The 26123-nt window shown below is 40.8% G+C and overlaps 1 protein-coding gene across 1 annotated transcript in view; it reads right to left on the bottom strand.

Moving 5' to 3' along the window:
* Positions 1-933: 933 nt before the first annotated feature.
* The window catches only part of LOC109972278 (adenylate cyclase type 9-like), a 36662-nt gene continuing 11472 nt past the window's right edge, over positions 934-26123 (bottom strand). Inside the window, exons 2-11 of the mRNA XM_020621013.1 lie at positions 17350-17549; positions 16769-16876; positions 16371-16645; positions 14682-14784; positions 12258-12475; positions 11176-11335; positions 8798-8940; positions 7721-7750; positions 6609-6885; positions 934-6295 (exon numbers count right to left, since the gene is read on the bottom strand). Coding sequence (XP_020476669.1) covers positions 5246-6295; positions 6609-6885; positions 7721-7750; positions 8798-8940; positions 11176-11335; positions 12258-12475; positions 14682-14784; positions 16371-16645; positions 16769-16876; positions 17350-17549 — 2564 coding nt within the window. The 3' untranslated portion in view covers positions 934-5245. The remainder of the gene's footprint in view (positions 6296-6608; positions 6886-7720; positions 7751-8797; positions 8941-11175; positions 11336-12257; positions 12476-14681; positions 14785-16370; positions 16646-16768; positions 16877-17349; positions 17550-26123) is intronic.

The following is a 26123-nucleotide window of genomic DNA, read 5'->3' as shown; positions in this document are numbered from 1 at the left end:
CCGCCATTGACATACCAGCAAGACAGATAATACATGTGTGAAATAGCCTATTCTTTGAAATTATTCCATGAACATTATCATTAAATTATAAGTAAAATAAAATATCAATATTGACAATCGAGCAAAAAAATGCTAATTTAAATTTAAATTAAATTATTATAAATCTGCATATAAACTAAGGATCAGTGCACTGCATTTTCTGTATTTTAATAGAAAAAGTGTTAAATTAATTATAATATTAAATTTAATACATTCCTGACACACTTTAGAAACACAGTCATGATGATAGGGTTACCTGTCTTTAATTTAAAAATGTTAACCTAGACTCATCACTATATCAGAACAAGTTATTGCAAAATATATTCTTTAATAGAATATAAGAATATTCTACATTAAGAATAGGGTGTGTATCAGTTCTACCAGCAGTTGATTACAGCTACCACAAAAATGTAAAAAAAAAAAATGCTTTTTGGTCACATAGTACTGATACGTGCTATTTTTGATGCCTATCTTATCTTTCATTTACTATCATGGTGTGAAAAACTATACATACCTATAGCAAATTATTAATGTATATGAGTTTTTCTGACAGTGCCTATTTAGTAAAATATACTGTATATCCCTTTAGTCATTATCTAGTTGAATCAAAAAGACATCCACCCTCTTGGCAGTGCTGGGACCATGTGGATATTGACAAGCTTTCCTAAAATTTGGCCACAATATGCATATAGCCTGGTTCCCGACTCTTGAATCGCTGAATCACACCTCAAATTTTTATTTTATTTTTTTTATTTATTTTTTTTTGCATAAACCCATCTTCACTTTATACTTCACAGTGAACTCTGTTGTCTGTTTTGAAATTTATTTCTCTCATACTGAAAAAGAGTAATACAATCATAACACTCACACTTACTCAAACAGACACACGTTGAATCAGTTTGATAATGTGTCTCTTTTCATTGTTTTTGGCAATATCTGACACGTATAAAAAAATTTATATGTGACATAAAATAACTGCATATGTACAAACACAGAGTGCCTTGTGCAAATGTGTACAGATTATAATTGTGTTGATAAATGACATGAGTAATGTGCACAAAACATACATAATACATCTCATTCATGAAGAGCAAAATACACAAAGATTTTAAAAACAAACAGCTCTGTATAATTTTTGTCCCAGTGTAACTAAAAATGCATACGGGTTGAATTTACTTGAAAATTTATAATGAAAAGATGCAGAGTTGTCACTGTTTAAATGAATGATTAGGCAATGCTAATTTGCTGTGATACTTTAAACAAGCGCTAATAAAACAGTCCCTTTATGCCTCTCCCTTATGTTTCTGTCACACAGCAGAGTCACGCTTCAATAAAAAGGGATGACCGAATGGACTTCTCCTCAGTGCACTCAGCTGTTTTCTTGATTGCACTGGACTTCTTCTTTACATCTGCCAAAACTAAAAACAAAGCATGTCATGCATACATCATCTATCAATGCACTGTCAGAAATCCAAATAACCATAACTGAGCGAAGCTTATTGATTTGACAGATCCTGCATATTGGCAACAAATACTTAATGTTCAACATTAGTGTGAAAAGAACGATGCTGAAATGGGAAAAAAAGACTATAGTGCAGAATCAATCCAAGAATGTAGTGTCTCTGGAAAAGAGAAAAAGAGTTCATTCATTCCCATGCAAATCTGATCACACATGCTTCATCTCCAACTTTATCACAGATCACAGAGTCAGCAGGGTTCACTTGAATATTTTATTTACACATGTACAGATGTGTGCTACTGGAGAGCTGGTGTGCCCATCCTCCCATGGAGTCCCACACCTCTAATCTGCTATGGATAGTTTCTCTGCTCGTTAGGACTATAGCAACATGGCTTGAAGTCACAGAAGATTATCGACCGACATGAGGCAGAAGGGGAACTTTGAAAAAGTGAGGAAAAAAATAACAACTTTCCGTCACAGCTGACACCTTATACACTCTTCTGTTTCCATAACTGTGTGTTCTACAGTTTGTTAGGTTAGAATATGTACAAGAGTACAACTAGATCATTTTAAAACAATGTTAAAGATTTTGGCCAACAAAGAATTTCTCACCTCATGTCTCAATCTACTGTATAGCGACAGCTTCTTTGGATTTTCAGTGTTATTTATTTATGCTACTAGGGTTTTCATGATTATTTGATATAAATAATCACCGCTCATACACAGTAATGAAACATATTCCTGATTCAAAAGGCACTGATTGTGTTTGTTTGGAGTGCACAATGGCAGAGGTAAACAAATATGCTTTTCATGCTACATATGTAGACAGCTACATAAATGGAGATTGTTCCTCATTTTTTGTGACATCTTGTATCTGTGTAGCAACAGCATCATAAGGCAAAATTCCTTTGCCCACATGTTGACCTGTCTCTAAAAGATGTGGCATTATGTATTTGCAGATCTCAAACCTCTGAGCTACTTCCCTCCATTTTAAAGAATGTTGCTTTGTGCAACTCACTCTTTTCTGCTTTATTGACTTTGAGTAGATCTTAAATATCTTTCTCTCTCTGTCTCACACACACACACAAACACACAAAGTATAAGGAGGAAACAAGTGCTCTCAGGAGTATAAACAAAGCATGAAGTGAGTAAAGAGCAAAGAGAAGTGCAGAGGTGGCAACTACTCCATGGAACACCACCACAGTATTATAAGCAAACAGTCAATGACATTAAAATAACTGGAAAAGAAAAAAAATGCAGCATATTTTCCTCAAACAGACAACCATAATCTATCCTCCTTATGACAACAGCATGATTAAAAAAAACTTTCTGAAACCCAAAATACTCGAAAACATACAGCCATACCTTTAGGCACAACAAAACAATCAGCTAGATCAGGTTGCACTGCACCTATAGATCACTCAATTAAAGTGGCACAATTTACGTATATCAATACAGTAGAGGCTCCCCTCAGTGAAGAGGCCGTGACAGGACCAAAATCAAATCCCACTTATTCAACAGCAAATCACACACCTAAAGGCAGACAATACTTAAGTTCTAAATAAATCTGTAGTGACAGACTGACCAATGTTTGTTTTTATTTATGATGATGAAGACAACGAATGGAACGTTACTAAATCTGAGTCTGTGGTTTTACACGCAGTGCTGTAGAAACTGTAGCTGTGCTTTGACACTTAAATCAGTGTGGACCATCCAATCAGCTATCAAGAAATACAGTGATTGCCCTGACAATCCCGCTTAAAGAGATACTCCGCCAAAAATCATTTGAGTGTCAAACTCTCACACCCTTGTAGACTTGTGAGGAGAAATGTGGTTGATATTCGTTTTCTTATTGTGTACAAAGCCCATGAAAAGACCTACATGAATTCATTCATTCATTCATTTTCTACCGCTTTGTCCCTGAACGGGGTCACGGGCGGCCGGCAATCGGGCAAAGGCGGGGTGAACCCTGGACAGGTCGCCAATCCATTGCAGCCTACATGAATTGATCCTATTAAAGAGTGCTGTCTGTGTGGCCAAAGCCTGATAAGTTTTATTCCTTTGTGCTATCAAGTTCCATTGTTTTTTGCATTATTAACTGCACATCAGCGAGCCACACTGTTGCATTGGCTCCCTTCATTACACTGAACATGGGCACTATGGATTATTTTTAAATAAATCAGCCCCACATGCACAGCCCTGTTGCCACTGGAAAGTCACCAACAAATGCACTATTTACTGCTATTTGAGTAATATCTACCAAAAACTACAGTGCCCTAGGTGTCAAGTTGCTTACCACAAACTGAAATGTCCCTGGTTCACATGTGGGGCCTTTGTAGCATTTCATTCTGCCTCTCTCTGCTTGCTTCTTGTCATCACTCTGCTGTATGTTGTAATAAAAATACAGAATACCCAAAATAATACTAAAATTTGGGCTGAGAGATGGACTGGTTTTGGTCTTTTCATGGGATTTGCTGGTAATAACAAAAATACAGAATATCCGTATTCCCTAAAGGTGAGTGTAAAATATTTAATTGCTTTCAGTCCAGCCAATGAGACACCTCTAATGTTCTGACCTGATACAAAATCTGGGTCATGCTAAAAGCCTGAGACTGGACCCCAGTATTTAACAATACTTTAGTGGAAATTTGACAACAGGAAAGAAGATTATGGTGAGGCATTGGTGTGAGAAGTTGCAATGGGATCCAGTTTAATCAGCATACTTTAATTAGTGATCACAGTCAGCATATGCATTTTTAGAAGAAAATTACATCTTTACAGCCACCTTTCAGGTCTACAGGAAATGAGTTTCATACTCAAAAGACAAATATTGTGTAGGCTATCATTCTAAGTATATTTAAAGTGCCTTCCTGCTTTTGCTATGATCTAACATTTTAAAGCCAGCCCTTCTTACAAATCAATATTCCCTTATCTGATCTAATTTTGTGCTTTTGATTGTACTTATTGTGACAGACAAGAACTCTGTTTAAACTTTTTTTTTCCACGGTAATACCTAATATAAGTGGTTGAGAAAAACACTGTGCAAGACTCATGCTTTAATGGGCATTTAACTGCTACACTTACTAAAATCTATGCAGCCTGCTTTGTAGCATGTCTCCTTTTACTGAGACTCAAGCACAGATGAATACTGTATTAAATCCTCATGTGAACGCAGAATACATAAATTAATACTGATTCATGTGAATCCCTCGTTCTTCCCATAGTTCCCTGCTCAGCCCATCATGTTGCACTGGCACTTATATATATCTTAAAATTATTTTCCCTTAACTAAGGTCAAGACTTTGATCAAGTTAAAACAAACAATATGGCACAACAATAATGATTTGTTTAAAGAAATACTTGCACTGAAAATAAAAGCACAGAGTAAGAAACCACAGCATATTTCTAGTCTAAGATTGTTAAAACTTTGTTCAGTATTCATATTTCTTCGTTCACTGTTCTAGTCCTGAAGGCACTTAATAACAAAAAAGAATAAGAAAAACATCAACAACACCATCAAATCTTATTTTCCCTTTAACCCCCTTTTCAGCCTTTCCATTAGAAACTGCTGCGCTTAATACAGGTCCAGCACCCCAGAACTCTGTAGCCACTGTTTGTGGTGGAGTGAGAAACTCTCTCTTCTTCATCAACGCCAAAGACACTTGCCCAAAGGAAGTGGCACACTGCCCTCACGTGCAATCAGTTCTGGAGAGGCAGGAGCTTGGGGCTACAGGGGGACAGGAGGGATCAGAGACGAGCATAAAACTCCTCGTTGAGTTTTGTTAGCTCATTGGTCTCCTCCTCTTCATCCTCCTCCTCTCGAAGTGCATGAGGAGCAGGGTGCACCTGGGGGGGCAAATGTGCATCACTAGATTCTTGGCCTAGCTCAGAGTGGAGAGGGGTGTGATTGTCTGAGGAAAGGGACTGCCCATGGAGGTGTGGAGCGTCCCTATATCCTTCTTCCCTCACCTCTGTGGACTTAGCCAGGACAGGCTCAAGCCCTGTTCCTGGCAGCCGTACAGCACTTTGGGCTTGTGTGACAAGAGAGGAGGGAGGAGGAGTGGGAGAAGAAGCGGGAGGAAGAGCTGCTGCTTGGGCAACAGATTGTGAAGTTTTATTGGCTGTTAATGCCACAGATGAGGGTCCAACTCCAACAGCTTGCTCCACGCAATCTTGACATATAATTTCCCCACTTTTGGGGTAGAGAAAGGTCCTCATTTGACCTTTGCCCTTAACATTCACAGTACCTCTGTAGTCAAACTCTAGACCCATGGCGCTGAGCACAGTGTGACTCTCCTCGCTCACCTGCACTCGACACTCCACCCCAGTGGAGTCCATGCGGCTAGCAATGTTGACTGTGTCTCCCCAGATGTCATAGAGCAGCTTAGTGGTGCCAATCACCCCCGCCGTCAACGGTCCGTGATTAAATCCAATACGGAGCTTGAAACCAAAACCTAACATATTCTTGTTGAAGTCATCCAGGACACCCATCATCTCCAGGGCAAAGTTGAAAAGTGCCCTCAAGTGAGCGTGTGGAGAGTCATCTTCGTTCTCAGCCAGCTGCTGGACATTCAGTCCCGACGCTGCCATGTAGGTGGCACCGATTGTCTTGATTTTTTCCACACTTTTGAATTCAGGTTCGCGAAGGAGCTCATCAAAGTCTCCAATGAGCTCATTAAGGACGCGATAGCACTCCTTTCCACCCTCATAGCTTTCTTCATAGAACTCACTGAAGTTTACAATACTGGCAAAGATCACCCCCACACTGTCGTGGTTCTTGGAATAGCTCTGGGTCACCTGAGGAAACAATAACACAAGATGAGCCAATATAAAATGCGCTGAATTACTTAGAACACTTGAATGAGTATATATTGAATGTGTTTATTACTATGTTTCTGTTTTCTCCTCAAAACTAGATGGTTGTGAATAGTAGTAATACAGCAGCTACGATTCTCATCTTTAATCTCCTGCATTCAAGAATACTAGGAAAACTGTATTTGTGAATTTTTCTTAAATCTTATTTTCTGAATTACAAAACAAAAAAGTACATTTATGTATTAATCACTCTTCTGATAATATTCATAATTATGATAAGTCTAATAGGAAAAACCTTGAGCTGGTCGGCGACGTGGATGGGGATGATGTTGCCTAGTAACCACTCGGCCTGGTCTCGCATCGTTTGGATCTTGGCGCGATGTTTGTCAGCCTCCACATTGCCATGGTAATGAAGACGGTAACTTACTTCAAACTCACGGTTGAGAAACCAGACCAGGAGAAGAAGCAAAAAGAAGGCCAGAACAGCCTCTGGGACCAAAAGGTCAAAAGGTCGTGGAGGAGAGTCACGGCCAGATTCTGAGCCATCATCACTCGATGCAGAGATGTTCAATCTGAGCCAGAAAATGAAAGGCAGACTTATTCCACTGACATATCAAAATGTGCCTCTTCTACAATGCAGTGCATGATAAAGATGCCCTTTTTTGACCTGTAGGTGTACTCCCAACAATGTACATATGGTAATCTAAATATCGACCTGTAGGTGTACTCCCAACAATGTACTGTACATATGGTAATCTAAATATCACCCCAAGCTAATTACTAATAGCATTTGTAATTAACACAAATGTACATAGAAGTGATGTCTTTAGGACAACAGTGTGCTCAAATGCATTTTCTTAACAATTTAACACTGCTATAGTCTATGAACGTGGTGTGCTTTAACTGTGTCACAAACTCTGGGCACTGCTGTCTCAATGATCCATCACTGAATGGGAAAAAAACATGGAGAATGTAGGATTCTCAGTTTGGCTCTTGAATTCTTTTAACAGCATGTAACTAAAAAGGCAACTGAGAAGTATAAACAACTGACTATATCTGATGACAGGCGTTATGTGCTGAATGCCTTTAAAAGAAACAACCAAAGAATGACACCCTCTCCTCTCCTCAGTAGTGTAGTTAGTTAACTTGTGGCTCTCATACAAGATCCCAGCTAGCACATGCTGTATGAGTCATTTCCACCACTAGTGATATTTAGCAGTCATTACTACTGGTGCACACAGGGAGAGAGAGAAGGATAGGAGAATAAAGTGCAGGAAAGTATGAGAATGAGTAAAAGCCAGAGAGCACCACAAATATGAAAAATATAAAAAAAAGAGACGCCTCTCCTATTGAACCTTAAAATGTCACTCATCCATCAAACACCTCTGTTTCCACAGAGACACTCACCCATGAACTGGAAAGCTGTTATTACCGGAGCTGAAAAAGACAAAAGTGGTGTCAGTATGGAGAGAGGAATGGTCATGTACACACAGAAACACAAATACACACATATTACACAGATCAGATTAAATCCTCTTTATGGGCTGAGGAACAGGCAGGTAGAGGGACTGTATGTACAGCAGTTGCAAACCAACCAGGTAAATTTTAACAGTGGGCCTCATTCACCAAGCATTCTTAGGAACAAATTTCTTCTTAAAACCCACTTGTGCAATTTTCAAGAAGATTTTGGCTTTCACACATACACTATATTGCCAAAAGTATTCGCTCGTCTGCCTTCACATGCAAATAAACTTGAGCAACAACAGATTCTTAGCCCATAGGGTTTAATATGATGTTGGCCCATCCTTTGCAGCTATAACAGCTTCAACTCTTCTGGGAAGGCTGTCCACAAGGTTTAGGAGTGTGTTAATGGGAATTTTTGACCATTCTTCCACAAGCGCATTTGTGAGGTCAGACACTGATGTTGGACGAGAAGGCCTGGATCGCAGTCTCCGCTCTAATTCATCCCAAAGGTGTTTTATCAGGTTGAGGTCAGGACTCTGTGCAGGCCAGTCAAGTTCTTCCATACCAAACTCACCCATACATGTCTTTATGGACCTTGCTTTGTGCACTGGTGTGCAGTCATGTTGTAACAGGAACGGGCCATCCCCAAACTGTTCCCACAAAGTTGAGAGCATGAAATTGTCCAAAATGTCTTGGTATGCTGAGGCATTAAGAGTTCCTTTTTGCAATATAGTGTATATATAAATAGCTGTCACCTAATATTACTACTTTGGCCTACAATGATTTCTTAGATACTAGACGGCACATTGATCACATTTCACTTGAATGAATGTAGTAGAACTCAGACTGGCTTACAAGTCTTAAATGAAATGTGAGATGCCACACTGAGTGCATAATATGTACAGTAGAGCTGTGTGTGTATGTGTGTATACACCCCCATGCATTTATTGACTTGCATGTGTGTACCATATATTTGCACTGGCATTTGTGTGTATGTGCAGATAACATGCACATCGGTACCTGTGTAAGGTGCTGTACAGCAACAGCAGCAGGGCAACCCCTGTAGCAGTGGCCAGGACTGAGCGCATCCAGAAACTCAGCTGAGAGAAGTTACAATACTGGATGATGGCCAGGATGGTGGCACAGCACAGCAACATGGTCACCTGGACAAAACAGGCTAGTCGTTAAACTGACTTAACAAGGAAACAAAGGGCCCAATAACCAGAGTTCTCCACTGCTTTAGTCAATGTGAACTACCATTATGTCTTACTTTAAAACTTTAAATTCTCTTTGTGTCCAACTGTGTCATCTGCTATAAAAAAAACATGTGATAAGCAGTGTTATAACTTCAGCTGTACAATCTGCATGTTCGGTCTAAAACAATTAAAGACCTCAAATTACTTCTTTCACGCCAGTGTAAACCACAACCTCTGCCCTGCATGTGCACAGTCAGTCTGTAGGCTGATACCCCATATGATGTTTTCCCTTTAAAAACCTTTAGCATTTTACAGTTCGAGCATGTATAAAATGGCACAAACAGTAGTTTCTGAAGAGATTGCTTTTGTCCACATTCTACCAATATTTAGTTATCAAGGTCCTGGTAACTTCAGAGTAGTGATTAACCAGATTTATTTTAGTCTCATCTCTCAATCTGAATGTTTTTAACCATGGCTATGTATGGTTTAGTTCAGGGGTTTTCAACTAATTGTGATCCAGGGACCACCATTCTGGCTAAGAATTAACTTGAGGACTATTGTGGGACAGACAGACTGGCACTATTTTAATCCTGAAAGTCAACTTATCTTTTTGAAATATTATATATTTCCAAACATTTGATTATTCACAAATAATAAGTAATACATGTTTTAAAAAAAGATTCAGTAAAGCTACATTATTGACAGGGACCACCGGGGGGGGCATGGACCACTGGTTGAAAACCCCTGGCTTAATTACATATTATTAACAACTGAGACTCATTTTTATTTTATTTCATTAGAGATAACAGCACTGGTTACAAGTAATATACAGTAAGCTGGAGCTATAATTAATTAGGGACTGGAATATCACTTTTCCACTGTCATTTCTTTGCATATAAATCAATGGGTCTCAAACTCTAAAGGTCAAATCCAATGTAAACCAACTATGAACCCCAGAGGACAAAGACTAAGCTTGATAAATTAAGGTCAGAAACAGGGATCGGATTTGACACATGGATCTGTTCATGCAAGCACACACACAGACAGGAGTAGTCATCTGGGGACAGTTGTTAATGATTACATTGACAGGATAATATGTTTTTCCCTATCATCCCTACCCGTCCTCCTTCTCTCTCAGTGCCCCCCCTTTAACACAGTTATTTTGTCTTAAGATCTTCAAAGGTGTTAAAGTCCAGAAAACTACATGTCTAATTAACAACTCTCCCCGGGACTGCTGCTTTGAATATGCGAGCCCTGAGGAGATGGAGAGAGGGGAGGATAAAGACAGAGTGGGGTGGGAGAAATGGGGTGTTGAAAATCCTTGAAAAACAAGATATCAAAACAGCGCACATCTTGCAAGCAGCCGTTGGCTCGAAGTTGGAAGGCAGGAGTCAAACTCATACAAAGCTGGATATGTCCTTGACTCAAAACAACACAAAACACTGCAAAGCATGGCTGCTATCAATCTTCTCACATGCAGGGCTCAGAGAAGAAGAAATTTCTAGTGCCAAGCTCCACAAGCAAAGCCTCCTGAACCGTCCTAGCTGTTTTCCTTCTATAGTTGCTATCAGTGCTAATGCCAGCTAACAGCTCGTGCTGGTCTCAGAGAATTTTTGGCTTCAGATGGCCAAAGACAGCTGACTCCTCTCTGCTTACTTTGGCTCAGGGGTGAGGGCAAACAACTTAGAAATCATAAGTAATGTATGACCACTGCCACTATTAGCTGTAGCCTCTGTAACCACAGAGGTAGCATAGTTCTCAGAGTAGGAGCAGTAGTTTATTCACTTGCAGTACTTGTACAAATGCTGACAGTGAAGTTGGCCTTGGCTATAGTGCTGGCAGCAGCTGAAGCAGCAATAGTGTTAAATACTGGCAGGAAGCAGTGATGTATGTTGTGCAGCAGCAAGTGTAGTAGAGACAGTTAGTACTGGTTCAAAGTTGTTGTTAAGTCTCCTTAGTGACTACACCATTATTCAGCTAATTGTTCAGGACCACATTGGACATCTAAGCAGTCATTAACCAAGCTGCAGTGTGCAACAATGCAACAGTGTGATATGAAGCTTGTCTGGTGCAAGATCCTTAACACACCGATCCGACACAGATTCTCGGAGCCCCATCATATAGCACAGTGTCTACATTTTTAATCATTCATCCACACAGTCTTTTTTGGTTTTACCCCCACCACCCAATCCACACATTTACCTGGAAGGGCAGCTGGACACTGCCAGTAAAATGGGACAAGACAGAGATGGCGGGGAGGGAGACTAGCACGGCCCCAATCACATGACGGGGGACCCAGCCAGAGATGACAAGGAGCAGGGAGTGAGTACAGTTCATCACCTCCTCCAGATAGAAGGCCATACTGCAGAAGAGGAGAGGAAACAAGAGAGGAGGAGAGGAAAGGAAGACAACGTGTTAGGAGGAGACAACAAAGGGTGAGTTTCCAGCAGCATATTTTCTCTCCCCCTGTTCTTTTCCTACACAGGCAGAGAAAAACTGCAGCTGACTCTCATCAATCCTTAATTAAGACAAATTATTAAACTACAATTATGCTGTCCAATTCCCAGCAAGAAGATGAAGATTTATTGCCTATTTATGCATTGCTATGAGTGAAAATTAATTCCTAAAAACTCTCCACTAAGATGCATGCACACCCATGAAAACACACCACAAAATAAATAAAACACATCTTTAGCACACTTTAGTGCTGTGAGATCCAACTAAAAATGTTTTTTTAGGGTTGGAACCCTACCTGGTACAAGTACTATATGTCACTGTGCCAGGGTCTGAGCCAGTACTGGCCTTTCACAAAGAGCTGGAGATGAACCAGTTGATTTTGACCAATCAAGTTAATCCAGTGTGGTGTGGGAGCCAACCAACACATAAAATTATTTGCTTTGGTTTCTGTGGAGAGTTTTAGTGCTACACAATGTTCTATTAGTGGTTTTCAAGCCTGTGCCACTGTGACCCAAGAGATACAGGCTTTTATTCCAACCACACACTACAGCAGTCGGTTTGGAAACAAACACTTGCATATTCTTAGGCCCGGATGGCACCACACTGACAACAATAGCCTAAATGACAGAGGCTTTTCCGTCCTGCCAGGAAAAAAATAATCTGTGGAAACCATTGAGTCATTTTGTTTTATAAAATGGTCAATGTTTGAGGCACAATGTTTAGGTCATATAAACATTTTAATAGACTTAAAAACCCATATTTGTCAAAACCTTTTTTAATACACAACATATGTGTGTCCGTTTGCATGTCATCTACCTAAGCCTCACCGTATGGACAGCACCACAGAGCCCAGCTCCAACAAAAAAACCAGGGGAGCCAGAATCAGGGCAGGCGGAGCTGGAAAGCCCAGAGTAGACGGGCTCACCAGAGGTGGAAGGAAGCAGGCCAGAGACAGGGCCAGGAAGACAAAACCGCCGAGGAGAACATCCAGGAGGGAGCTGAAGGTGGAGCCTGCAAATGTCTGCACATGAACCCGGTTTTTCACCTGAAGGGGAAGAGGGATGTGAAACTGAAACAAAGCAGTGGCTCTGTTTCATGCTTACACCTTAAATGCATCCATGTGCATATTTCCCTCAGTATTTGCATTTACTTTGATATAACTACAGTGTTTAGACAGGCAATGCAAACAAGTCCATTAAAAAAACCGTCACACATGTAACACAGAGTGACTGCCAAGTACATTAAGAACAACAACAAAAAAGCCAAATATGACAATAGACTCCAAATATCCACTTGTCCATGTAGCAGTGTGTGTACTGTGTGCCTGCAAGCACATATGGGTTAATGTACAGTTTATGAACAGCAGGATTTGTGTATGAAGGGTTTCACGCTGAAGAGTCAAGCATCATTCTCACTGTATCATTCATATTCAGCTAGAGTTGCAGCAGCATAATGGTTTCACAGTATACCATGGTTTGAAAATTGATGGTTATCATATCCATACACCAGTATTGATGGGGGGAAAAAAAACGCAATACATGCTGTCTTACTGCCTGTCAGACTCTGCAACGGGCGCCACACACACACACACACACACACAAAGCAGACAAATGGCAGAGAGAAGGAGGCTGATATCACCAAACTCCATCCACCAAAAAAGAAATTAAAATCAGCAGCACAGGATTATTTACTAAAAACAAACACCTTTGACGACAACACCATTCCTCCATGCAGATTAAAGTATGTGCCCCATTTATAATATTAATCCCAAACAATAAAACGTGTGAGCGTATAAACGTTGGTCATAAAATGCACTATCAAAATCATTTTCCACATTGTCTGATCATTTGCTAATCTCTGGTTCACAAAAGCACTCACACTGACCCCAAACTGACCCCAGAAACACACAAACGTCTGTCAAGTTATGCCACCTATCGAGACGTGCAACCTACAGCTCACAGAGTTTAAGGTAAGGAATGGGGGTGGGGTCAGTGAATCCATAGACTCGGCTGCTACGACAAGGCAGCACAATTTGAAAGAACACTGGCTCACAGGAGTGTGTGAGTGTGCATGTGTGTGTGAGTGAAGGTACAGATACACTGTTGTGCACCAGTACAGTAAATTAGCAACTATTCTGATAATTGTTTAGAGCATCGTGATGGCATTTCTCAGTACTGTTTTACAAGCCAGTCAATTGATTAATAGAGAAAATAATCAGAAGATTAATCCCTAATGAAAATAATTAGTAGTTGCACTTGGATATAAAATACTTTAGCAGAGCTCCGCCTGAACCAGCCACAACAGCCAAGTCCTGCTTTTACACCAGGGCATGAGTGACAGGCTGTTAATGCCTAATGTTTAATAGTATAACAGTATAGGATATACAGTATAAAGGTCAAAGGTAAAAGTGTTTATTTGTCATATGCACAGGTAGGAAACGTGTTTCCCTGTACAATGAAATTCTTACTGTGCCGTCCACATGAATGCCACACAATACAAGTGAAATATAAAGTAGATAAATAACACAAATCTAAATAGGCAGTAAAATCACAAATCTAAGGCACTTTAAAGCAGCAAGTGAAGGAAGCAAATAAAAATACAACAAGGACACAAATAATGCAGAGAGAATATATGCTACGTGGAAGCCGTATAACATAACAGTATAGTAACATTTTTCTGCAATGAGTAGCCTGCTTTTCATTATAATACTTAATTTTACTTAACATTTTCAGCATTTTTTAAATGAAGTGAACTTAAGAGATGATGTTTTTTTCCCTTCAGTTCTGTAGTAACACTGGTGTAACAGCAGGGGGCTGTGAGCCTGTCGGGTCAATGCAGGCCAACTGAAACTGGTCCTGGGTGTGCGTGAGAGTGTGTGACACTAATGTGGCATAACCTTTAGAAAACAGGGAAGGATACAAGGAACAACTTACAACAACCCCTCCACCCTCCACTCACAAGCACACACACAAAAAACACTCGACAAGACCCCCTAGATACATAACAATAATAATACTGCTTTTATGAGGTCCGTGGTTTGTTAGTGCTCTTTTTTTCCTGTACTTAACAAATATCATGACAGGGATAGGAAAATGACTTGAAGTCTTTACAGTCTGAATGTTTCACCAGTCTCTCCTTTATCAGGAACTCATTTAAGGATGACAACGATGAGGTTTGTTGTCAAAGGTTGTTAGAGTGACTGGCGCACTAATGAAAAAAGTCAAGCTAGGCGTGTACGTGTGTGTGTGTACCTCCTCCTTGTAGCTGCTGCGATAGGCCTTTTCCAGAGGTCTCTCTAGAAAATTGAGGCTGATCTTGTTGATGGGTGGCTTGAAAAAGTAGTCCTTCATCAGACTGCGAACCACAGAGAAAGAAGACACAGTGTAAGATAATAATATAATGAATGTCAGTGGGGTATCAAATTTTACTAAAAGAAAACAAACCTTTACTTAAGAAAGCACCAAAATCTGCAGTGCATTCACTTTTGAATCAGTGCCAGATTGTAAAGTCTTTGAGTAGACAGTAACACTTTGCAGACTGGATTTTGTACATTTGGAATTTTCAACCTTTTTTCTCTTGTGACCTTCTTTTAGGATGTCTTGTTTAATAGAGTTGAACTGAACTCTGATTCCTGTTCCACCTTGGTGTGATTTGCAGAGGAGGGGGACTCAAGTCACATGATATTGACATTGACTCAAGTCAGACTTAAGTCACACATTTGAGGACTTGCGACTTGCTTGACTATTACTGGTAAAAGACTCAGCTTGACTTTGACTTGGTATTCATGATGTGAGCCTTAACTTAGACTTGAGACAGATGACTTGAAATTACTTCACCTTTCAATTAAATATTTGCAATTTTCTAGATATTAAGAAGCTACTTTTTTTTTTTTGAAACACAACTGGGTAATTTGTAGTGCAATGCATGCACTAAAAATAAGGAGGGGCTGCCAGACAATTAAAAATGAAGACACATTGATTGCAACTGTCTCTTACAATGTTAATGCAACAATATCTTAAGAGTGAAGCTGAGCAACACAGCCAGACATATCAAGGAAACTCTATGCCCAGTTGTGTAATAAAACAAAGCCACGCCTTTATGTGCCAGGGATGAGTTTGCATTGTGCCAGGAAAGGCCCCCATGTCCTCTTATATTTGTAGAGTGTACCGAGGTCTGTAAAGGCGGAGTTTTTCCATTTGTATAAGAGACAACATTTCCTTTAGCCAGTATTCAAAACTGGGTGGAGTAATGGACTTCTAAGTCAAGAGTTTCTTAGCAGCCACCATTCCAAGACGCAGGGCCTTCTGTACATCAGGTGACAGTTCAGAAGTCTCTGCACAGCATCCACAGATCACCAGGTTGTGTTTACGCCTAATGTCACTGGAATAAGATTTAGAGAGCCAGCTGAAAACTGCAGTCCAAAAGATGCACAACTGAGACTTGCTTGTGAGTTGCACATGTGGGACTTACTCCAACCTCTGGTGATTTGTTTGGACTGAAAAAAAAATATTGACCTGTCTGAAAATGCTCTTAGATTTTATTGTTCTATCTCTATCATATCAAAATGACTGCGGAAAGCATTTGCTGTTTTAAGAGCATCCTAAGGCCTTTCTGTGTGTAATCTCGATGTTTATATCTGCGCCCATGTGCATTTCCTGCCATATTATATAGGTATGTATGATGTGAGAGCAAATACTGTTTATCTGATGATGTGTACTCTCTCTGTGACAGACCAGCAACTGGTGTGTGGACAGATACACACCCTGAGTAGAAGAAAGAATAAACATTGCCATATAATTTATACAGATTTAGAAATGACCCAATGTGTCCCTTCATCACTACTCATTGCTCTATCATCCTAACCATACATTATCAATCATAGTGCCACCCATGAATAGAATTACCAGTTCATAAATTCTACCTTTAACCTCTTTGCTCACCTGTCCTCTCTGATTACATCCACAAAGTGCTCGTCACTCTTTTGTCTGAAGTTCTTGGCACGCAGCTGGATCAGAGCAGAGTGGTCCATTCCTGTGCCAGCTGCCCCTGTGCCACCAGCCATGCCTAGACTGGTGCCAGTCCCTGTGCTAGTGCTAGTCTTCTTCTCTTTCTCCTGAAGCATGTCACACAGGGAGCTCTGGCTGGCCTGTACTGGGTCCTCCAGCGGGGGACTCAGGAGGCCATTGACCGCCCTGAGGCTGTGACCTGGGATGAACTGGAGGAGGAGGGGGCAGAGAAGAAGAAAGGGGAGCACAGGGCATGGTTGTTGAGTAGTTTAATTGACAAAAGCTCAAATGTGTGCTTGATAAATGCACTGGTGCTGCCATGTGTGTTGTACCTTGGCACTGCTGGTCTTGCACTCTTCCTGGCAGCCATTCAGCACAGCCACATCATCACTCTGCTCTACCCCCGAAGACAAGACCACGCTGTGAGACACACAGGGAGGCTGGAGAGAGAAAAGAAATGTGTGTAGAGTGGTAAAAAAAAATAAAGATATACCACACAGAGCCAAAATATAACATGATCAATTTATATATGACTGATTGACAGTTGAGTTAATTTCAGTCAAAGGGTGTAGTCTCTGACATCATTACCTTCCCCATAATTAACTCACTCAGAAATGAACATGAACGGATTCAGAGCCAAAATAACTGGCTGCGTGAGCCACATTGGGGAGCAATGAAAAAGGTCATACACCACCTGATATTTAAAAAAACATTCATAATGTCAAAGCTGAATATCTACGGGTGGATGAATAAAGAGAAATCTGAAGACTACACCTATAACAGCAAAAGTTTTCTGCGTGTTACAGGATGTGAAGAGCAACATTTTCCACCAAAAAATACAGAAGTTTCCAAGGCACAGTCATCAGATGAAGCACAGAGCGCATGTTAGATTGAACTCCACCTTTATTCTTACCCCGATTCTGCCTGGTGTTTGGCGGGGCAGCAGGGGCTCAGCAGCCTGAGCTCCTCCAGGGATGAGGTCTGGCGTGTGGGGGTGAGGACAGGAGGACAGGCCCACCCCTACAAAATCCCCACCTGTCAGTCCCACCTGAGGATAGCCACACTGCCCATCATACTCGAGCTTCCTCCCTGAGATCAGGTAGGTCTTCAGACCTAAAGAAAAACAGAAAATCCCTTCTGTTTAGAACTTCCTAGTCATGGCATACATACTTTTCTTGGTTTGACTTAAGAGAGACACTTAAAAAAAAAAGAAAAGAACTTCAGTCCTCAGTTATATATCTCTGCATACCTATCCTGAATGAAGCCTTGTAGGCATCATTCAGTATAGCTACTGAGAACAACAACGTACATAGAAGGCAGGGCCACCACAAAGTAATGAGCAATTTGTTTATGCCAAACACTCACAGGGTAACAATGTGAGCATTCTCATCTACTGTACGTACTCTAACCTAGTGCCAAACACTGTGTCATTCTACAGGACAAGCAGTGAATATAATTTTGATAACTGATTGCTTATGTCACTTGTCAAGTGCAAAGACAAGGCCTGTACTGGTTATAGCTTCAAAGATGGTAAAATTAGTTTGTGTTTCTTTGTTTTCTATCATCATGACACCCTGTTGTTTGGTTGTCGATCAGGCTAAATAAAATGGTGTGCTCTCAAAACATCTGAGTGACATGCATTGAAGACTTATGACATTTTGTAAAAAGAATTTCCACTCAAGGAAAGTAGTGCCCTCATCAGCCAATCACCAGCCATTCTCTGTTGCAGCACAAGTGCTGACAAGCTGTCAGTTCAGTACTGGGTGTTTCACCAACAATGTTTGCACATCAGCCCAAAACTCTGGCCATATTCATACTGATGCAAGGCCAACAAGGAAATACACAAACAGTGGATCAGAGTGGTGGCCTGTAGCCAGCTGCTATCAGCCTGTCCAAACACACATTTACCTGGCTAGCTGGCCTCCTTGTTCAAACAGCTATAGATGTTAATCTTGTTAGCACGGAATGATCTATAGGCTATAAATGGATGTGCACGAGTCTTTATGTGTTCCCTACCTCAAACTCCACTCATCCATGGGCATGAATTGTTCCTTTAGCACAAACTGAAGACAGTTTTTTTCACACTACTTTTGTGCTGTTGCAACAACCCTACTGAAGCACATTCCTGTAACAGTGGGTTTTTATGTATGAGACAAAAATATTTCTGGAACAAAATAGCAGATTAATGATTTCTGTCATGTTTTTATTATAACTGCAGCTTACCTCCAGATATCAAATACAAAAGTATCTGATGTTTGCAATTTTAGCTCTGTCTTAGTTGTTTTACAAATCAAAAATTTTATATTGTCTGTAAATACCACGTCACTCGTACTATAGAAACAATTTGAAAGTGAAGCACTAACTGTGTAAAATGAAGCCGTTAGTCAGTTCCATTTTTATTAAATTACAAGATGTTTTCAATTAAGATTGGGAATGATGTGCAGTGGCTCCACTGAGTTGGGTAAAGGTTATTTCTAACTATATGAATATTGACAAAACATAAAATAAGCTAAATTATCCTTTTTTTAAAAAGATGAATGCTGACCTTTTCTGAAACAAAAGCATTTAACTTTTCACTCTGTTCCCTCTGATGAAAGCTATCAGGTTGACCAACATGTTGATTTTTAACTAAACAGAAAAAGGAAAAGATATATGTGTCAGCCTGTGTAAGTGTGACTGATGAGCTCCTAGCCCATATCTGCGTCATTCTGATGCTGAGTAGGTGTGATCATAAGTTGGTTTGTGTACAACACTATATTTACAACATTTTTAGTGAATCAAACACATGCAGAGCATTTTCACTCCCCCCCATGTCTGCCTGTCCTTCCTTTCACTGGAAGCATCTACAGTTTTAATCACCTTTCAGTCTCTTTTGATTCTCCCTCTCAGTATAGGCTGCTCCTCTTCTGTAATCAGTCCAATTTGTACTCAATTCTTAGTGTCACAGAAATCAATATCAGAACAAAATAAATACTTCAATAAAACCATGGATCCACATAGGACATGTTGGAGAGCAGCAGTTATAGAAGTCTAGTACTACTACCAGCCCTGGGTTTGAAATTGAGTAAAGATGTAGAGCTTTTCCAACCTAAGGGAACCACTGAAGTCCTGTGATTTTAAGAGTTTATGAGGTTTAATGAAACCTGCCTTAAAAAAAAACTCTCACTGATCACATTACTGGCAGAACTAAGGTTAAGCTCAATGATCTGGTCTATGATTGTTTCACCGATCCAGGGTTAATCTGCCATCAGCTGCATAAATATAACAATAAGGCAGAGGTTAAGTTGGCCACTGTGGAACCAATGGCCACGGCTGAGTTTCACCACAGCTTTTTGTCTTGCTTACAGCTTTAGTATCCTATTTTTGTTTGACAATCTGGGGTTTCCCTGCAAGTAAGATGGTGGCAAATGTACATGCAGCAGCTCAGAACTCCTCATATTGGAGAGAGGAAACAGAAGCGGCTCTGTTGAGGCAGGATACAAGTTAGCCCAGGCAGAGACCCACACAAGCCCTGACTGCCTAGCCTCTTCGTCACAAATGCAAGATCACTTTCCAACAAGATCAAGGAGCTGGAATTTACCATATCCATGCAGAAAAACATCTAAGACTGGTGTGTTATTATAATGACGGAGACATGGCTCAACCCAACTATCCTGGCAGAGGCTATTGTGCTAGTAGGCCACGTAGCACACCGAGCCGACAGGACAACAAACTCCTGTAAGAGCAGAGGAAGGCACTTTGCTACCATACCATACCATCCTGGTGTGGTATGGTAGCAGCTCTGCAGCACACAAAAGGTCCCTGCAGAGAATCATAAAGACTGCACAAAACATCACAAACCAACAGCTACCTGCCCTGGATGACATCTTCACCTCCCGTTGCCTGCAGAAGCACACAACATCCTTAGGGACTCATTCAAAGCGTCTGTGTCCAGGGTGTGAGGGGTCTGCAGAAATCTTCTCTGCCCTCCTTGTGCAGAGAGCAGACTCAGTGGTGCCACTGTACATCTGAATCAACAGCTCCTGAGCCAGGTTCAACTTCCTGATCTGACCAGGAAGTGCATTCTCTGCCATGCCTTCTTGGTCATGGTGCTGATGTCACGTGCTGAGAGATTGTAGAGTCCAGGAACTTGTAGGACTCCACGAATGAAACACTGCTGCTGAGTATAGTGAGCGGAGATAAGGTGGGGGGGTTCCTCCTAAAATCCACTATTATTTTCACAGTTTTCAACATTGAACTTAAAGCACAACCTCCAAATACAATACAGTATTAATGTGCAGTAATGTATGTGCAATAATTTATGAGCACTTTATTCTCACTATGTGAAATGGACCTTAACTCCATATATTGGCAATGAGTGTATGATAAAAATACCAGCATGTTTAGGTGTGTAGAGTGTGGTGAGAGTATGAACATTTATTTATCTATTTTTATACATTAATTTATCTATTTCTATCTTTATATATACATAGTTGAGTCCGGTTCTTGAGTGCACCTGAAGCCACTGCTCAACAATGGAGATGCTGTGTCTCAAGCCACATAGCTGCCCTTTGCTCGGGTTAGGATAGGATTGTTAAGTACAGGTTAGGTCTGTAAAACTGTGTTGCTTATTGTGGGGCTCTGAAGATTTATGACAGCATGGCCTGACACCCCCCTCTTTGGGGCCAAATAATGGGTAAACACCATTTAACTGATATACTGAGCTTCCATATGAATGCTCTCCCATTCTTTGGCACATTTAATTGTGCATTATTGACAGTCTTACTTACAGTTAGCAGTTGGCTGGGACTGGGTATGGAAGGGACAGAAGAACCTCAAATGAATAAATGTCCCACTCTTATAAAATACATATATTTCCAACTTTCATGCCAGTAAAGGTTGGAAAATATTCTTGATAGAGACATAGACAGTGGTAAGCACTGATTTGGTGATCTTCCCTCTACTCTAGCAGGTGTCCATGAAAGGAAACATGCAAAGATAACAAAAGCACAGCGGCAAACTCCATAGAGATGGCAAGTGGGAGGAAGAGACCAGAGGAACTTTGAAGGTTACTGAGTATAGCATGCCTTGCATAATCCACATTCTTTGTCTACTTCCAGTTCAGCTTCTAAACAGCTTGCACTAAACTCTACTATAGGCCGTGAATTGTGAGGGCATTCAAGGAATTGACACTGAAAAAGTTGGTTGATGTGTGAGAGTTTGAGTCCAAAAGTATGAACTATCTTCTAGATACAGTAAACTAGCACATATACAGTATCATCTATGTGTTTATCCAAACGCGAAGGCCTTACAAAACGTATCCTTCATTGTAACATGTTGAAGAGCTTTCTTTTGAGTGTGTATATTTGCATGCATGTGTGTTTATGTGTATTGATCTTCTCCAGGCGCTGTAAAAGCAGCATTCTGGGAAAGACACTGACACCAGCACTCTAAAGTCTCAATGCAGCTCAGTGGTTTTTATTGATTTATTCAGACCAGCTGGCTGGAGCAGAGCAGGTTCAGCTGAGGACAGCTACTACTACAACACAGAGACACACAGGAAAACAACACAGCAATGCCCACACTGTATATACACGCAACCAGCTATAACCAGCTATATAGACTAGCAGTGCTGAGAATCCAACCTAAACCATCTGTATTAACGAATAAAACATGAAAATGACTGACTCTGGTGTGGTATCACCACAAGTCTGTGTGTGTTACCCGTGCCTGGCATTTAACTTTAGGAGAGAGTTTGCCAGCTCCACTGATTTTCATTATGGACTTCTTATTGTTTTATATTATTCACATGCTTTGCTACCACAGTTAAATGGCCAAAAAAGTTATAGTTGAAAGACAACTAACATTTAATTACATGTTTTTTCAGCTGGTTCTGAACCAGATGAGGTAATAACAGATGCCAGCACTCTGTGTGGGATAAAACCAGATTGGAGAAGCGCTGTGAAGTGAGTGTTGCAAAGTTGGATCTATTCAAGTATCATTTCTTCATGGTTTGTAAGGCACCCTTCCACTTGGTTTTTTTTTTAAGTCAGGCACATTTTTCAAAAATTCTAAGCTGTTTAAAACCTGAACTGCACATTTAAGCCCTTTGCAGATGGGGAATACATAACATTGCTGGTTTCAGTGGCTTTCTGTTCTTTCACATCACATAAATTTGCCATTTTCTACATGTATGACTCATCCATCGTAGTACACAGCAGCATGGTTGCCTTTTCCCCTCATGTCTTCACATACTGGAAAACCTCCATAACATGCACATGCACCCCCACATACTCTCTCACACAAACACACACACACACACACACACACACACACACACACTCCAACAACTGCAGTAACTTAGAGAGGAAAGTGTATTCACATGAATGAATGCATGCATAACAGAAGGGTGAATAAAGAGGAAGCCTAGCTGATCTGTCACATTCCACATATACACCCAAAGACCATATACACCATAGGCACATCAGAAAATTACTCTTACTGACACACTACCACCTTCCTAACACTAGCTGTTTTACATGGAAATCGAGGAAAACCTCCAGCATTTTGACCCGCCTTTGAGGCAGTTGTTTTGATTTAAACCCATTTACACAAAGCTTAAAGAGCTGGCTAAACGCTGCTCTGGTGTACTTTTTACACAGCTGACAGAATCCTGCTACTAGAGGCGTGATGCTTATCATGATGGCTGATGGTCCATGTACTTTGTGGCCAATTTGAAAACGAACAAATGGGCTGTTAGGTCTATATGATTTAGTTTACTATATTTATAAACAGAAATCAGGAATTACAGTAGCCTACTACTGTATATGCATCCAGTTTCATGTCTGTGTGTTTGTTTGAGGGCAGGTCTACACACACACTAAGTGCACCTCACCTCAGAAGAGAGCGAAGCATGAGTTTTACCTGTATTCACACAAAATCCTTCCCACAAGGTTGCACATGGGTGTGGCTGTGTTTACTCATGCTTTAGGACATAACCACAGTGAAACAACCAGAAAAACATTTTAATTCTCTGGTTCACTTTGTTCTTCCTGATGCTGCTCTCTCTCCTCATTCACTCTCTAGCTCTCTCTCTCTCACACACACACACACACACGCGGACCTCCAACTCCATATTCACCCTTGTCCTGTTTACACAGGAGGTGGGGTGAACCTGTCTCAGCAAAAATACTGCTCCTCTTTGCGGCATTTTGGAGGGTCAACTTTGACACCCCATTTGGGGACTGTACCTTTTGCACAGAACGGCGGGGTGGAAACCATGTAAAATTACCGCATAGAATGGGCAGTGTAAAATGGGCTACTGACCCACACTCAAATACACTGCACGTTTGGTGGAATGACTAAACTGATTAATTACCATAAACATTTAAATCAGTGAATGATTACACACCTTTGCATGCCTACATATACACATACAGAATAATAACACACACAAACTACTGGAAATCAATTCTTCCAAAATGCTTGTATATGAACTTGTATATGAATTAACACATAGATCTACTAGCATACAGTACTGTATGTGTATGTGTAAAAGCCTGCACACACGAACACCCAGCAGTTCTCCTGCTAGTGTCTGGACAAATGTTTTAGAGTGATGCTGAGATTTCAGACAAGCAACTGAACCCCACCCCCCCCACCCCCAAGGGTCATTCCAATCTGGACTCTTCACTTCCTGACAAATGACCTTTGACCTTATGGTGGTCTCCCACCACATGATCAAAACCATCCCCAGCGACCCAAAGGTCACCAACTCTCCTCTGGTCCCACACACAGAAAAATGAACCTGTGTGAATATAAAAAATGGAAAAAAACAAAGAGACACTCCAACATTTAGTCAAACCAATTAAGTACCAAAGCTCAAAACTGAAGCAGAAAAGGGCTGATCTTCCACATCTCTCATCAAGCTTCATCTAAGCTTTTCTCTCATTCTTCACTTTCATCTTGCTGCTTGGAACACTTGGAAAATAAACAACTCCAGCACTAAGAATAGACTTCAACTTGTTTTCACTTTTTACAGGCTTCCAACTGTCCAACTTTACTCAACTATCACTCTAACTGTCAACGTTTTCCCTTTGTCTTGCCAAACCTTACATCTATCACCACCTTTCACTACCTATCTTTAGCTCAAGCCAATCTGTCTCTACTGTCTTTTCCTCTCATTTTTCAGCCATCTTCCTTTCACTGGAACTTTCTCCCACAGCTCTCTGTTTTTTCTCTAACCCTCCCCCCTCCAGTTTTCTCCCTGGTCGGTGCCGGGTCTTGAGAACAGGCCCCATGCAGTAGCAGATGCCTCCATATTTGGACACGCTGATGGAACCAAGGGATGCAGCTCTCACACAATCCTCCTTCAAATACCCTCCCATCCCTCTGTCCCATCCATCCATCCCTCCTCCCTTCCCTTTTTTTGTGCCATCATTTTATTCCAGGGAGTTCCTCAGTCTCTCCCTCTCCTTCCTCCCTTTCCCTTTTTGCTCCACCTTTTTAATCTCTTTTTTAAATTACACTTCAGGGATTTAATAAAGCATCTATGAGCAGACTGGTGGAGTCAAACACAAGACCCCTGTCACATCATTTCCAAACATAGGGTAAGGTAGCAAACTGGTTCTAACTAGACATGATTTCCAGAGACTAACAGTCTAGAACACAAGAAGAAAAAAGAACACTTAATGATTTTATACTGGCTTTTTCCTTTTTGGTTTCTTCATTTATTTGTGAACCCAAATGGCATCACAATTGGAACCAGGAATTGGTAATATTGCATTAATAAGAACTGGAATCAATCAAATCAAAATGATACCCAATAATGTCCACTAACTTTTCCCTCATTGTATATCCTACATGTGTGTGTATTTGTATTACTTACATTATGAGGACCAAAACCTGTAAACACACTCACATTGTGGGGACTTGGCCATCCATAAGGAAATCACTGAATTTTAGGGGGGCAACATGGTTTAAGGTTAGGGTCAGGGTTAGGTGTTAGGGTTAGGCAAGTAGTGGTTATGGTTAAGATTAGGAAAGGTTTACAGGAAATGAATGCAAGTCAATGTAAAGTCCCCACAAGGAATGCATACATGTGTGTGTGACATGTAATGCAGTGGGTTGACAAGAACAGTGACGCACTCTCACCGCCACTGATTCACTCTGATAAACACTCACTCACACAGCTGTTAAAAGTTCCTCACTTCACCGGGGTTCTGAGGCCGGTGCTTAGCGGCACAGGACAGTCCCTGAGCAAAAAATGAGCAACCTTAGTCCTGCTGTAAAAGGGATGCTGATGGCTACTGGCATGTCACACTGTGGCATGCATGTTCACACACTTGGCCACATATAAACTCTTAACTGGCTGGCAGGTTAACAATGTATCAACAGTGTAACATTATTAAAATACGCACATAGCATAGTGACAGATGTTTATTCTCCTTATAAGGACACACTTTATTTTAGGTGAGTGCAAATCTACTTGAATTGTATAGTCTCATATGAATCATACATTTGTTGTATGGGGCGATTCACTTCGCTGTATGCCATGGATTCATGATGCCTCTCATCAACCACACACACACACACACACACACACACTTCCCCTGCTGCCCTAAGCTAGACTGTGGGAAATCCTTGGGAAAGGGTCATGACCAGAAAATATGCTTCTTCTTCTTCTTCTTCTCTCTCTCTCTCTGCCTT

This window comes from Monopterus albus, unplaced genomic scaffold, assembly GCF_001952655.1.
Source record: "Monopterus albus unplaced genomic scaffold, M_albus_1.0 scaffold252.1, whole genome shotgun sequence".
Taxonomy (NCBI): domain Eukaryota; kingdom Metazoa; phylum Chordata; class Actinopteri; order Synbranchiformes; family Synbranchidae; genus Monopterus; species Monopterus albus.
This window is presented reverse-complemented; position numbering and strand designations above follow the sequence as displayed.